The 12,242-nt window shown below is 42.4% G+C and overlaps 2 protein-coding genes across 2 annotated transcripts; one reads left to right on the forward strand and one right to left on the reverse strand.

Annotated features, from left to right (window-relative positions):
- Positions 1–1,112: 1,112 nt before the first annotated feature.
- Positions 1,113–5,020, forward strand: LOC115572472 (pollen-specific leucine-rich repeat extensin-like protein 1). The gene is made up of 6 exons (XM_030402586.1): positions 1,113–1,481; positions 1,840–2,013; positions 2,109–2,230; positions 2,313–2,472; positions 3,005–3,120; positions 3,198–5,020. The coding sequence occupies exons 1-6, from the start codon at positions 1,208–1,210 to the stop codon at positions 4,878–4,880; spliced, it is 2,529 nt and encodes an 842-aa protein (XP_030258446.1). The 5' UTR covers positions 1,113–1,207; the 3' UTR covers positions 4,881–5,020.
- A 2,217-nt stretch (positions 5,021–7,237) lies between these two features.
- Positions 7,238–10,070, reverse strand: LOC115571884 (alpha-2-HS-glycoprotein-like). Its single transcript, XM_030401507.1, has 7 exons — positions 9,793–10,070; positions 9,207–9,317; positions 8,986–9,067; positions 8,733–8,887; positions 8,536–8,631; positions 7,983–8,054; positions 7,238–7,887 (listed from the first exon to the last, which is right to left on the reverse strand). Exons 1-7 carry the CDS (start codon positions 9,988–9,990, stop codon positions 7,471–7,473), a joined length of 1,131 nt encoding a protein of 376 aa, XP_030257367.1. The 5' UTR covers positions 9,991–10,070; the 3' UTR covers positions 7,238–7,470.
- Positions 10,071–12,242: the final 2,172 nt, after the last annotated feature.

Below are 12,242 nucleotides of genomic sequence, written 5' to 3' on the forward strand. Positions count from 1 at the left end.
ATTTATTACTTTAAAGGGATTTTTTGGTCTTTAACCTTACCTGCTAGTTTCAGACAATTAAATAATTTGTTGGACTTTTTCACAATTTTGAAGCACAGGTGAAAGGTGAAAGCTCTTTGAACTCTTGGGTTTGGAATAAATCAGCAAAAATAAACATTTTGCTTTTTAACGATAATAAATCTAATAACCAAACTTTGCTACTTCCATTCATAGAAAGAAAAGAGTCCAAAGGACCGAACTACTTTCATTAGTGGTCAGTTGTACCCCTCTTAACTCTGTAAAAAGGGGACCCCAGTTTCCTTTTTTTTTTTTCTATATGAAACATTAAAAGGGCACAGTTTTATGGAGAAAAAAAAGAAAAAATCACACTCAGAAGTTACATTTACAATACTGACAAGGTAATGATACAAAATATAAGGTCCTCAGAACACCGTTTGAAGCTAGAAAGTAAAACTGAAATTGTGTCATCTTTGTGTCAGGCCAGTTTGTTTATCCAGTTATGAAAGTGGAAGTTTATTCAGCCTGTTTAAGCATGAACATCTCTGATTAAAATATCTTCCCCAAAAATACATAGTGCACCTTTAAGGTTATTTTTTATTAAATGATTATCAAAATGTTTTGCTTGTCTTTAAAGCCACACAATGTTTTCCCTAAGTGAAACACTCAAACTTGAGAATTCATCTTTCTAAAGGCTGCACAGTGTAGTAGGTGTTATGTGCATCATTTCAGACACATTTACCCTGTCACACTATAGGATATACTATGAAGATAAGGTTAAGTAAAAGTTACCTACCATTTGAACAGTGTTAGCTGGTTGCTGCTTATTAAGGCTTTGAAATCACATATTACCCAATGAGGTTGTTCACAGTATTGACCATGTCAGTGTTAATTAAGCCAAAACTTGGAAAGACTGTTGAACAAGAAGAACCTTAAAATAGATTAAATAACATGATTCAACACAATTCGAGTGCTACTGCCTATCCTACATGTCAGCCTAGTATGAGGATTTCAAGCCCACAAATTGATGCTCTTAATTGCACGATTGGCAGTAGCTGCTGTGTTCAGGTGTTTGATGGGTCCTAATTAAGACCAAACCCTGACACACCACCCAAACAGCATTTAATACTCACTGCTCAGAGCAGAAGAGTTTAGCATTCGTGGCACACTCCTGAGGCAAGCTGCCAGTGCAGTGCTTTGCTTTGTTCCAATGGCGTATAGAGTGAGTGGGGACAGTGAGATTTTATCATTATGTTTAGGACTTCTATTGGTTGCTTCTTGCCATTGCGCAAGACTGACAAAGTTTAAGGCATTGGATGAATTAAGAAGAAACTCAACGCGTATACACTATCAGGCTAAAGGAAATGAACTGCGCCATGGGAGACTCTTAATTGGGCACAACTCTCTGCAAGGTGCTAAACTTCAAGGAACCAAGGCCACAAGGAACTTACTGGATGTTGATAGAGACTACCAAGCAGACATGGGTATGAAAAATTGAAATTTGTGTCTGAGAACTGCACTCTGAATTTGTTCAAGTGTTCTAGCTCAGGGCCTCCAGGCTTCTTACTGAATCTGTATGCACCATTGTTTGGAAATGAAAATGTGTACCTGTTTTGAACTTAAAGTGTAAAATGTTAGAATTGGCTACCTGTTAAATTCTGCTAGTAACTGATTGTAATTGTTAACAGTAATTAACAGTAATTGTTTTAGCTAGTTAAGTCAGTTAGCCATTCAGCTCGCTCGCGCTCGCTCTCTCTCGCTCTCTCTCGCTCTCTCTCCCTCCCTCCCCTCAAGTGTGTGTGTGTGTGTGTGTGTGTGTGTGTGGTGTGTTGTGTTTTAAAGGTTGGGAACAGCCTCGAGGACAGGTTGATGGCTCTTCCGAGTCAAAGCCAGAGGGTGCTGCAGTGAAACGACTTCTCAAAATGGAACCGAAGGTTGAATGTACTGGAGACTCCATGAAACTTCAAGTCCAAGATGCTGCTTCTACCCCAGGGTCTCTGTTCTTTGTTGACAGAGGTACATTTTCACTTTCCCATGGAGCTTGTTATTTACAACTCTTATAGTAATGTTTTGTTTTTTTAATTCCTCTTCTGTTGAATTGAATTTCTCAGGAAGTCATCTGACTCCTCTGCCTCTGTCAAAGTTGCCTTCAAGCTGTGGTTACACCTTAAGGTCAACACAGAAAAATTTGGTCTTGGTTGCACCTTACGATGGATGCTTTGTTGCTCTTGAGGTGGGATACACTATTGTGAAAGCACAGGACACTTAAACGGTCTACAATTGCACAGTCAAAGAAAATGTCTTGCTGGTTTCAGGAGGAAAGCTACGTTCTCCCACTGCGTTGGCTGGGGTTACCAGTGAAGATGTCCTGCCCTTTGAGTAAAAAGTCTTCACCTAGCCCTCCGATGGTAACCTGCCATGCTGAGGGCATGGTTGTGAAAACAGAATGGAGTGGCTCTGACATTAAAGTAAAACGTACGTGTTTTTTTTTTTTCAATTATTTCATGTCTTTAAAATGGACTAATATGGACAAATGTATAACGTGTATGTTGTACTGCCCTGTAGACATTAACTGTCAAACAAGTGTGTAACGACTCACATGGGCTACATAATCTGGTTCTTCACTCTTGTGGTGTGTGTGTGTGTGTGTGTGTGCATCAAGTGATAAGGCTTTAGAACACTGCACACTATGGGCATTGGTTTGTTCCCCATTTTGTAAAAGGTGTACATGGAGTTATCAAAATGGCTTTAATTTTGCTGCTTCAAAAGACTCCCTCAAGTTAGCCAAAAGATGGCTATTTTGTTGTTCCCAGGTATCTAGTGCTTTTGTTTAGTTGCTCGAGTCTCATTTCCAGGTTGTTGGCATTTGCTGCCCCGAGTCTGAACAATTAACTAGCTTTCTCAAGGATTGCTTTCACAACTTCAACAAGTGGGGATCTTGAATATAATTTGTCTGACTTTTGAATGTGTGCTGGACAGTAATGTTTTATTTTTATTTTTTTTATAGTGAATGGTAACTGGGAGCCACTAATGAAAGCCTCAACCAGATGTGGGTTTGGTGTGGTTGTACATCCTGAGGGTGTGGTTGTCTCTGTTCACTATGCACCCTGCCTGGAGAAAAAGGTATTGTACAAATGGTTTCATCTCTCTGAATTTTTTTTTTTTTTAAATGTGTAATCCATTGACACTTTCTATTCCAGGATGGATTGTACACCATGGAACTTGCTGGATACGGACAAACTAAAATTTCCTGCCCATCACTGTTCTCTGCTCAAACTGAAGTAACAAAAACTCAGCAATATCCTGCTATTTCCCAGGAGCCAGCTTACCCTGCAGTAGTACCAGCTACAAAGCCCACAGCTGCTCCCAAGCCACCCCAACCTGAAGCCCCTCAGGGCGAGGTATACCAGCCTTTTTACCCCAACCCTTTCTATCCAAACCCTTTCTACACCCGGCCAGGGCCTCAAACTGTACCAGCTACAAAGCCCACAGCTGCTCCCAAGCCACCACAACCTGAAGCTCCTCTGGGCCAGATATACCAGTCTTTCTACCCTCAGCCAAAGCCTGAAAATGGCCCAGAAACTAAGCCCACAACTTCTCCCAAGTCACCGCAACCTGAAGCCCCTCAGGGCCAGGTATACCAGCCTTTTTACCCCAACCCTTTCTATCCAAACCCTTTCTACACCCGGCCAGGGCCTCAAACTGTACCAGCTACAAAGCCCACAGCTGCTCCCAAGTCACCACAACCTGAAGCTCCTCTGGGCCAGATATACCAGTCTTTCTACCCTCAGCCAAAGCCTGAAAATGGCCCAGAAACTAAGCCCACAACTTCTCCCAAGTCACCACAACCTGAAGCCCCTCATGGCCAGGCATACCAGCCTTTTTACCCCAACCCTTTCTATCCAAACCCCTTCTACCCACAGCCAAAGCCTGAACATGGCCAAGAAACTGGAACAGAAACTAAGCCCTCAACTGCTCCTAAGCCACAACAACCTGAAACCCCTCAGGGCCAGGTATACCAGTCTTTCTACCCTCAGCCGAATCCTGAAAATGGCCCAGAACCTGCTCCTACAACTGCTCCCAAGCCACCACAACCTGAAGCCCCTCAGGGCCAGGTATACCAGCCTTTTTACCCCAACCCTTTCTATCCAACCCTTTCTACCCCCGGCCAGGGCCTGAAACTGTACCAGCTACAAAGCCCACAGCTGCTCCCAAACCACCACAACCTGAAGCCCCCCAGGGCCATATATACCAGTCTTTCTACCCTCAGCCAAAGCCTGAAAATGGCCCAGAAACTAAGCCCACAACTTCTCCCAAGTCACCACAACCTGAAGCCCCTCATGGCCAGGGATACCAGCCTTTTTATCCCAACCCTTTCTATCCAAACCCCTTCTACCCACAGCCAAAGCCTGAAAATGGCCAAGAAACTAAGCCCACAACTGCTCCCAAGCCACCAGGACCTGATTCCCCTCAGCACCAGGTATACCAGTATTTCTACCCTCAGCCAAAGCCTGAAAATGGCCCAGAAACTGTACCAGAATCTAAGCCCACAACTGCTCCAAAGCCACCACAACCTGAAGCCCCTCATGGCCAGGTATACCAGCCTTTTTACCCAAACCCTTTCTATCCAAACCCCTTCTACCCTCAGCCAAAGCATGAAAATGGCCCGGAAACTGGAACAGAAACTAAGCCCACAACTCCTCCCAAGACACCACAACCTGAAGCCCCTCAGCGCCAGGTATATCGGCCTTTTTACCCCAACCCGTTCTACCCCCAGCCAGGGCCTGAAACTGTACCAGCTACGAAGCCCACAGCTGCTCCCAAGCCACCACAACCTGAAGGCCCTCAGGTCCAGATATACCAGTCTTTCTACCCTCAGCTGAAGCCTGGACATTTGCCAGCTGAGAAGCCCACTGCTGTTCCAAAGCCTTCAGCAACTGAAACGTCTCAGGGACAAGTGTATAAACCTTATGCCCAACCATTGCCTGCTCCAGCTGTCAAACCTCCACAGGGCCAGCTGCCTCACCTCTTTAACCCATACTACTTCCCACAGCAGTCCCAGTGGCCCCAGTCTGCATCATTGCCCCCTGCCACCTCAAAGCGGGAATCACAACAGGTCACCACTCAAGCTAGTACTGAAACACCCCCAGAAGTCCCACAAAGCTCTTCATCCATGCCACCTGTGTTCTGCCCTCAGTTTTGCCCTCCTGGATTTTCCAATTGCTGTCCACAAATTGCTTTTCATCAACATCTCCATCATATTATTCCATCTGGACCTGGCACTAAAGATGCACCTCCAATCTACACAGGACTGCCATTCCCACCTTCAGTGGCTTATTCTGGGTATGGCAATGGCGTTGGTTCTCCCCTTCCTCAAAAGACAAATGAAGCTATCACAGCTTCCACCTCTGCACCTCAGTTTCTATCTGGAAATGGAAGGCAACCATATAACCAGCCACCAGGTGGCAACCCTGCTGCAATACCTGAAACTAATCCTAGCAAGGCTTCAAATCCTGAACAACAAATGCACCCTTATTTTGTGCCTAATTTATACTCTCCTTTCCCACATAACCCACAGCCAATGTGGCAAAATGATGAGCTATCAACTAGGGACATGAATAATCCCTCTGCACCTAATGTGTCTTTTATTGACCAGAATATTCAGCAGCATACAGCGTTGTGGCAAAATAAACCTACAGCTGAGGAACAACAGCCATCTAATGAGAAACTCACTGAATCCAACAAACCTGAACAGACTATGAATGCAGACACTGAACCAAAGAGTTATCTGCTGCTACAGCACGGCCCACCAGGTAGGGAGCCTAATGGTTTCAACGAGTTGCCACTGCCTTTTAGATATGTAGGTCGTGAAACATACTCCCTGGCACCAAATGTTTCCAACAATCAGGGTAGCAAAAATCAATATCCTCAAAACTTTAGGCCTCCACAGGAAAAAACCCAGCTCCCCAAATGGCTGGGGAACAGTAATTCCAGTCCATTACCTGATAATGTCAACAACATGCCCAGGCCTGGTGATGAATCGGATAGTCAGGACCCGTCTTTCAGTGCAGCACATACAAAGCCTAAAACTGATTCATTCACATTTTTTGTGAAACCCAGCCAAAGGATTCCACCTTATGTTCCTGGACATCTATTTCAACAATGGATCTCTGCAGCTAACAACCAAGGAATGGTATGTTGTCAATTTCATGAATTTTAGAAGCTTCCTACTTCTGGACTAACATGTGTTTCTATTTTTGTAGGACTAAACTTGTCCATTCAGGGAGAAGGTGGAAAACCAAAGCAGACATGAGTTTCCTTTATGAATAAAAATTGTAATAGATAATCTGAGCTTGTTTGTTTTTTTTTTTTTTTAAATGCACCAGGGTTGCGTTTTAGAGTGGGCGAGGAAGCAAATTTACTAAGTGAGTGTATGAGAAGTCTTTATCTTTGTGGCATGGATGGTCAAGGATGAATCTCCCCCCCCCCCCCCCGTTTCAAAGTCGACAGCTGACTCGGTTAATGTTGGCATTATATCCGCCATTTGGAATCAAAAGGTGCAATGCCCTTGATGAACTTTTAGTGTCTTGCTTGGCTTTACCGTGAACTTGGTGATCATTGACCCATTCATGTGAATGCAGTTACTAGTATTTGCCTGTTCATCAAAAGTGGTCTCAAATCTTTGTGTTCCTAAAATATATATTTTCAAAGTTCAACATTCCTAGAGTTCAACATGACCATACTATGCGTTAAGTGTCTATTTACAGATTACTAAGGTTTATTTCATCTTTTGGACAGTTATGAATATTACTGTTACTGCCATAGTTTATTGCTTAAATGGAAATTATAATCTGAACTACCTGACTTTATATTTAAACTCATTAATCTAATAAAAAAAGAAACTGTTATGACATGGAGTTGTACAGGAACAAAATCCGAGTAACATTCTTTGTTTTCGTATCAGTGGAAATGTCAATGGGTTCACAGGAAAGTCATTGGCATGAGTAAACACCATCAGCAAACATTGCTTTATTTTGCAATCAGCCAAAGATTTGGAATGAACGATTTGAATGCATTTTGATTCCCATGTGTACATTCAGTGATTTGTACAGAGGTTATCAGTGTATCCCCATTAAACCCATCAAAGGCCTTGTGTAACTTTATTCTTTGACAGCTGCTGTTAAATGTACCGAAGTAGGTGTTGCAATACATTATAAGGATGCCAAAAAGAACAAAAACGTTTTGAGTTGAGATGTTTATTCAGCAGTATCATATACAACTTAATTGTACAGTCTTTTTGAATGCTTGTGATTTGGTGATTTTAAATAATGGATTGTTCCTTGTTTGTAGGCAGTATATTGGTGTTACATCAACCTATTTGAGGACATGTTCATTTATCAATTAAAGTCACATTTTACTCTAGTACCAGTTTAGCTGAAGAAAAAGTATAGATTGTCTGTGCGACCTGAACTCCTAGAAGAATCTGACCCTTCCTGGGCACACTGGCACAAGTACCGCAGGGGTGTCAGCCGCTGCAGGAGGATCTGCAGCAGGAACCTGTCTCTTCATCAGGACATGAAGGACTTCGGAACTGGATGAGGCATCTGAGGACGCATCAGCTGGAGCGGGATCTGCAGCTGGATCAGCAGCTGGTATAGCTGGATCCACAGCAGCTGCAGCAGCATCAACAGCTGCAGGGACTGCAGGTACGACTTCAGCAGACTCTAGTGATTCTGCTGACAAAAGGCCGCTTAGGTGAGGGTCATGCATGGCAGTGAGTTTGTGGTGTCTCAGACCATGCTTGTGTGATAGGCTGCCTGTATGCACATGGGCCACCAGTGGCGGTGCGGGAGCTGCAGGCGCAGTGCTGTTGGCATCTACGATAGGCATCTGAAAAAGTGTATGTATCAACAGACTTAGGAAATGTGTTTATGACTTATTATTGGCCATCAATTTGATTTTGAGTAGTTTATATAGTATTTTACCAGAGTGGCAAACATCTTGCAGTCCACTGTGTGATCAGCATTCAAACCTCTGGCAGAACAAATACCACGTGCCTGGTAGAGAAAAGAATCAAGCTCTTTTCCTCAGTTCTGTTTATTTTGAACAGTTTTTAAGAGGCGTCAAGAATTTGGAGAAGAAATTCAAATCAGAAATCTTATATTTACAATATTAAGGTAATAACACAAACTCAAAGCCTGATTTTTATAATAATTCCATAACGGTCTACGGTCAGTTTGTTTATTAAGCTTATTCAGTCATGAAAACAAAGAGTTTGTTTATTTAGTTTGATTGGACATATAAATATCAGTCAGTGACCATCTTTTAAAAATGTTTCACCCAAAATGAAATAGTGGCCTTTTAAGGTGAGCTTTGGAGATTAGATTTACCATTTCAGATCTTCTTTGATCAGCAGGGCTATAAAAGTGTATTCAATGAATGATTCCAATAATGATGGAAGGAACAGCTACTCCTGCATATGATTACAGGAAAAGTGTTTTTCTTGTGGAAAGCTGAGGAAATGCTTGGTTAACTTACAGCCATGGCGTTGTCCAGGGGCACACAGGTGTCATCAGTGCAGTTAGCCTCAACTACAACATATTCTGCCACGTAAATTGACCCACCAGCCACAATCTGAAACAAGGTATTGAGAATTATCGACAGATCCAAATTAAAATGTGCAGGTGCTTAAAAAAAATAAATAATTAAAGTGAGCAGAATATTTTCGGGCCCACCTGTGATGACATCCTTCCAACCTCCAGAATCGTGTACGTTTGGTCCACAGTCATGTTGTTGAAGGTTGACAGAGATGCATGGACAAAGTCCAGAGCTGTGGTGTCATTTAGGGGAAGGAGGGTGTGACAGCCCAAGCACAGGTCCTCGGTTGACTCTATATGCCATTAATGAAGGACACATACAGGTTTTTTTTCTGTAGGGTCACACTCGTGGCATGTTATGAACGTATGTGGGTGTCTGTGTTCCCTTTACCCTCTGTTTTACACTTGAATGCTGTGACAGTCAGAGCTCCGCCAACCTTCTTCAGCACCACATCACAGTCTCCTTCTACTGCCTGGTTGGAGACAAGGAAATGGCACAGCAGTCAACTGTTGTCATTGTTTTATTTTCTAAAATGATCATCATCTTAAATTTGGTTGATTTCCTTTAAAGGGGCACTGTGTTGTTCTGTGTACTAATGTATGCAAACTCACCGTCAATGCTTTGGCTCTGACTGTGCAGTTGGCAACAGGTGTCGGGTCCAACACATGACAGTTTGTCTCCAGCAGGTCAACTTCCAGGAGGTATGTGCTGCCTCCATCAGCCTATGGACAGGTCAGATGTAACATTATTGATTGTTTTTTGTCCAGTCTTCTTCACCGGACAAATACTTGACAGGATCCGCAGTGTGGTTGTGATTGATCACTAAATTGTCACATTAGCCTGGATGAACATGCATACATAGTTTGAACGCTGAAAAATAGAGCATATTTGAAGCGTTGATTTTTGTCTGCAAATGTTTGCTCGCAGAGGCACCATACGGCAGCTGTTTGGCTGCTGACACGATGGAAAACCAAAGTTATCATAATTTTATAGGATGGGTTTCCCCTATTTGTTATTTTTCAGTCATGTTTCTTTGTCATATCATTATCGTCACATCAAAATGGATCATTTTATCTTTCAAATTCTTTAATCCTGTTGTCTTTGTTATGTCCTGCGTCCAATGATCCTACCTCAAAGTTGATAAACAGGAAAGAGATAACTATCTGTTCTACCCAAGCACTGCACCTGCTAACCTACCGTAGTATAGATCTTGATGTCCTCGATCCTGTTCAGTGCATACTTGTAGCCATGGGTGTGCTGGCTGTTGAGGTAATCCTGAGCCACCAGAGCAGCCTCCTCTGCCTCAGGCGAGTCACACAAGGGTCGTAGCACACTGGGCTGAGCCCATACCCCCACCAGTCCTACCAGAACCACAGTGATGCCAAGGAGATTCATTTCTGCGAGAGATGCAAGAGATTTCAGAGCAACAGAGCAGATTAGGGTAAGGTGGAGAGGCAGAGCTCGTGCAGCTTGGGGTGTATATATCTCGTACTTCAAACAGGAAAACAGAGCCAAGTCAAACACCATGATCATCCCTCCTGACTCCTGCGTCACTCGTGGGTCGTACTCTGTTTTAGGATTGCTGCCAAAACAAATGTAAGCTGACAAAGTCTGGCTCGTGGTGGAGCGGTGTCTAGCTTTAATCAGTGGTGGTTCACTGTGTTTCATGGTGAGACATCTAGAAACATCTCCACCATCCGAGAGTTTCATTCCAAAGCTCTTCTGCCCATGTTGAATGTGTCTGGAATTAAATATCATATAAAAATGTGTCAAGAGCTTCATGATCAAACATATTGTGTAAGCAGCTGTCTCTCCCCACAGAGGTCAGAGTGAGTGTGCAGCTACAGCTGCAGGGCCCCGCTGCCAGCAGGGATCTAGTGACTTGCTCAATGACACTTCAGCAAAGAGGACATTTGCCAACAGGGGGTACACAGTTTAGGGACAGCGACAGTCTTTGCTTTTCGCCCACATAGCATTTGCCCTGTATTGAACCATCTGCATAATAGACTAGTGTCGTTCCAGGTCAGGACCGGATGCAAACAGAGACCCTGATGAGATAATCACTCGTCCTCAAACAGATGTCAGCAATATAGCGCTGACAAAGGACACCCATGTTATACCTGCTTCTATTGTTTTTGTGTCTTCATCATTTTGTTTCTGTTTTTTCACATTAGAGCTGACTATTCTGAAGTTCCTTGATCTTTCCTTCATCTCACTGCATAAAGGTAAAGCATCGAGGAACCTGTAATGGAGATTTAACACTGATTTCATACATCTTTCTTATGATTGTGTTTCTGCAGACATTTTCATAGCTAATAATGAAAGGCTGTATCATAAACACAACACTTCTCCTCAATGGCTCAATCGGGCCAGTTCAACACAAAAGACCATGAAATGACAGCTATTTGTGTCCACATTTAGTTTTCAGTGCTGCATAGTCAAGCTCAGAATATGCTTCATAGTTTTGGTTATGTGTAAGAAGCAAAGAAGTAGAAAAAGAAACAGCCAATTGAAAACCTTTATCTATGGGTTTTTGTTGAACAACAAAACAGATTTTTTTTCTGATTTGACATTGCTAAACAATGAAACCAAATAAGGAGAATTTCATTTTTACTGGAACTAAATACGGTCATTGTCGATTTGAATGGTTTTTGCAACATAACAAAGACAAAAACTAATTAAGTACAAATTCTACACACTTTTCTCTCTAAAATCTCATTGGTCAGTGTAGGAGTGACAATGTGGCCTTTTAAGGTGCAATATGCGAGAATTGAAGCTGAAAACATCCAAAAAATGAACTCAAACATAATGTGAAGAAGGTGGTGTAAACTCCAACACTCCCCCACTGCTCTGAGCTCCCAGTCTGGTACGCTAGCTGCACGGCTAACTAAGCTACCTACCAAAGGGCAGCTGCACTTAACAGCAGTTAGCCGTTACTCTGCTGATATGCTGCCCTGTGTTTGTTTGGAGAATTAATTTGACAGGTGGCCAATTCCAAAATACAGTATTGCACCTTTAATAAATTATGAAATGTTCAATAGAATCCTGTTCTGGACGACACTGACTCTAAGCAAAAGATTTTTTAAGCAATTTCATTGTATAGTTTTGGAGAAAATGAATCATAAAGTTAGCTATAATTACATTTCAGCATTCATAATTGTCTCATATTTCAACTGTAACAAAAAAAAAAAAATCCTGCGCAGGTTTGCTGAAAATTTGATTGGAATCCTGTTCAGGATCACTCCAGCTGTGATCATTTCAATGTCTTCACAGTTTCTGAGTATATCAACTCTTCCCATTGGAAATTGTGGCCAACATTCTGAATATGGCTCGGCAATATTTCAGTAAAATATCGCAATATTTACGTTTTGATTTTTCAATATATATATGTATATATATGTATTGCGTTTCACAATGAAGGCCAAAGATATTGTGATATTCATGTATGTCTCACCTAACACCACTCCTGTAAGGAAGAACTAAGAATTATGAATGCATAACTCGAGCTGACTTTCCCTTTTATTTTATACAACTGAAACGGTTTTATGTAATCCTGACTTATTCTACGACCTGAGACACAACAAGAAAGTCCTTGAACGATTATTCTTATATGATTTCTCGTTGCGAAGCGTTTGCCCTTGTTGGCC

This window comes from Sparus aurata, chromosome 21 (genome assembly GCF_900880675.1).
Source record: "Sparus aurata chromosome 21, fSpaAur1.1, whole genome shotgun sequence".
Classification (NCBI taxonomy): domain Eukaryota; kingdom Metazoa; phylum Chordata; class Actinopteri; order Spariformes; family Sparidae; genus Sparus; species Sparus aurata.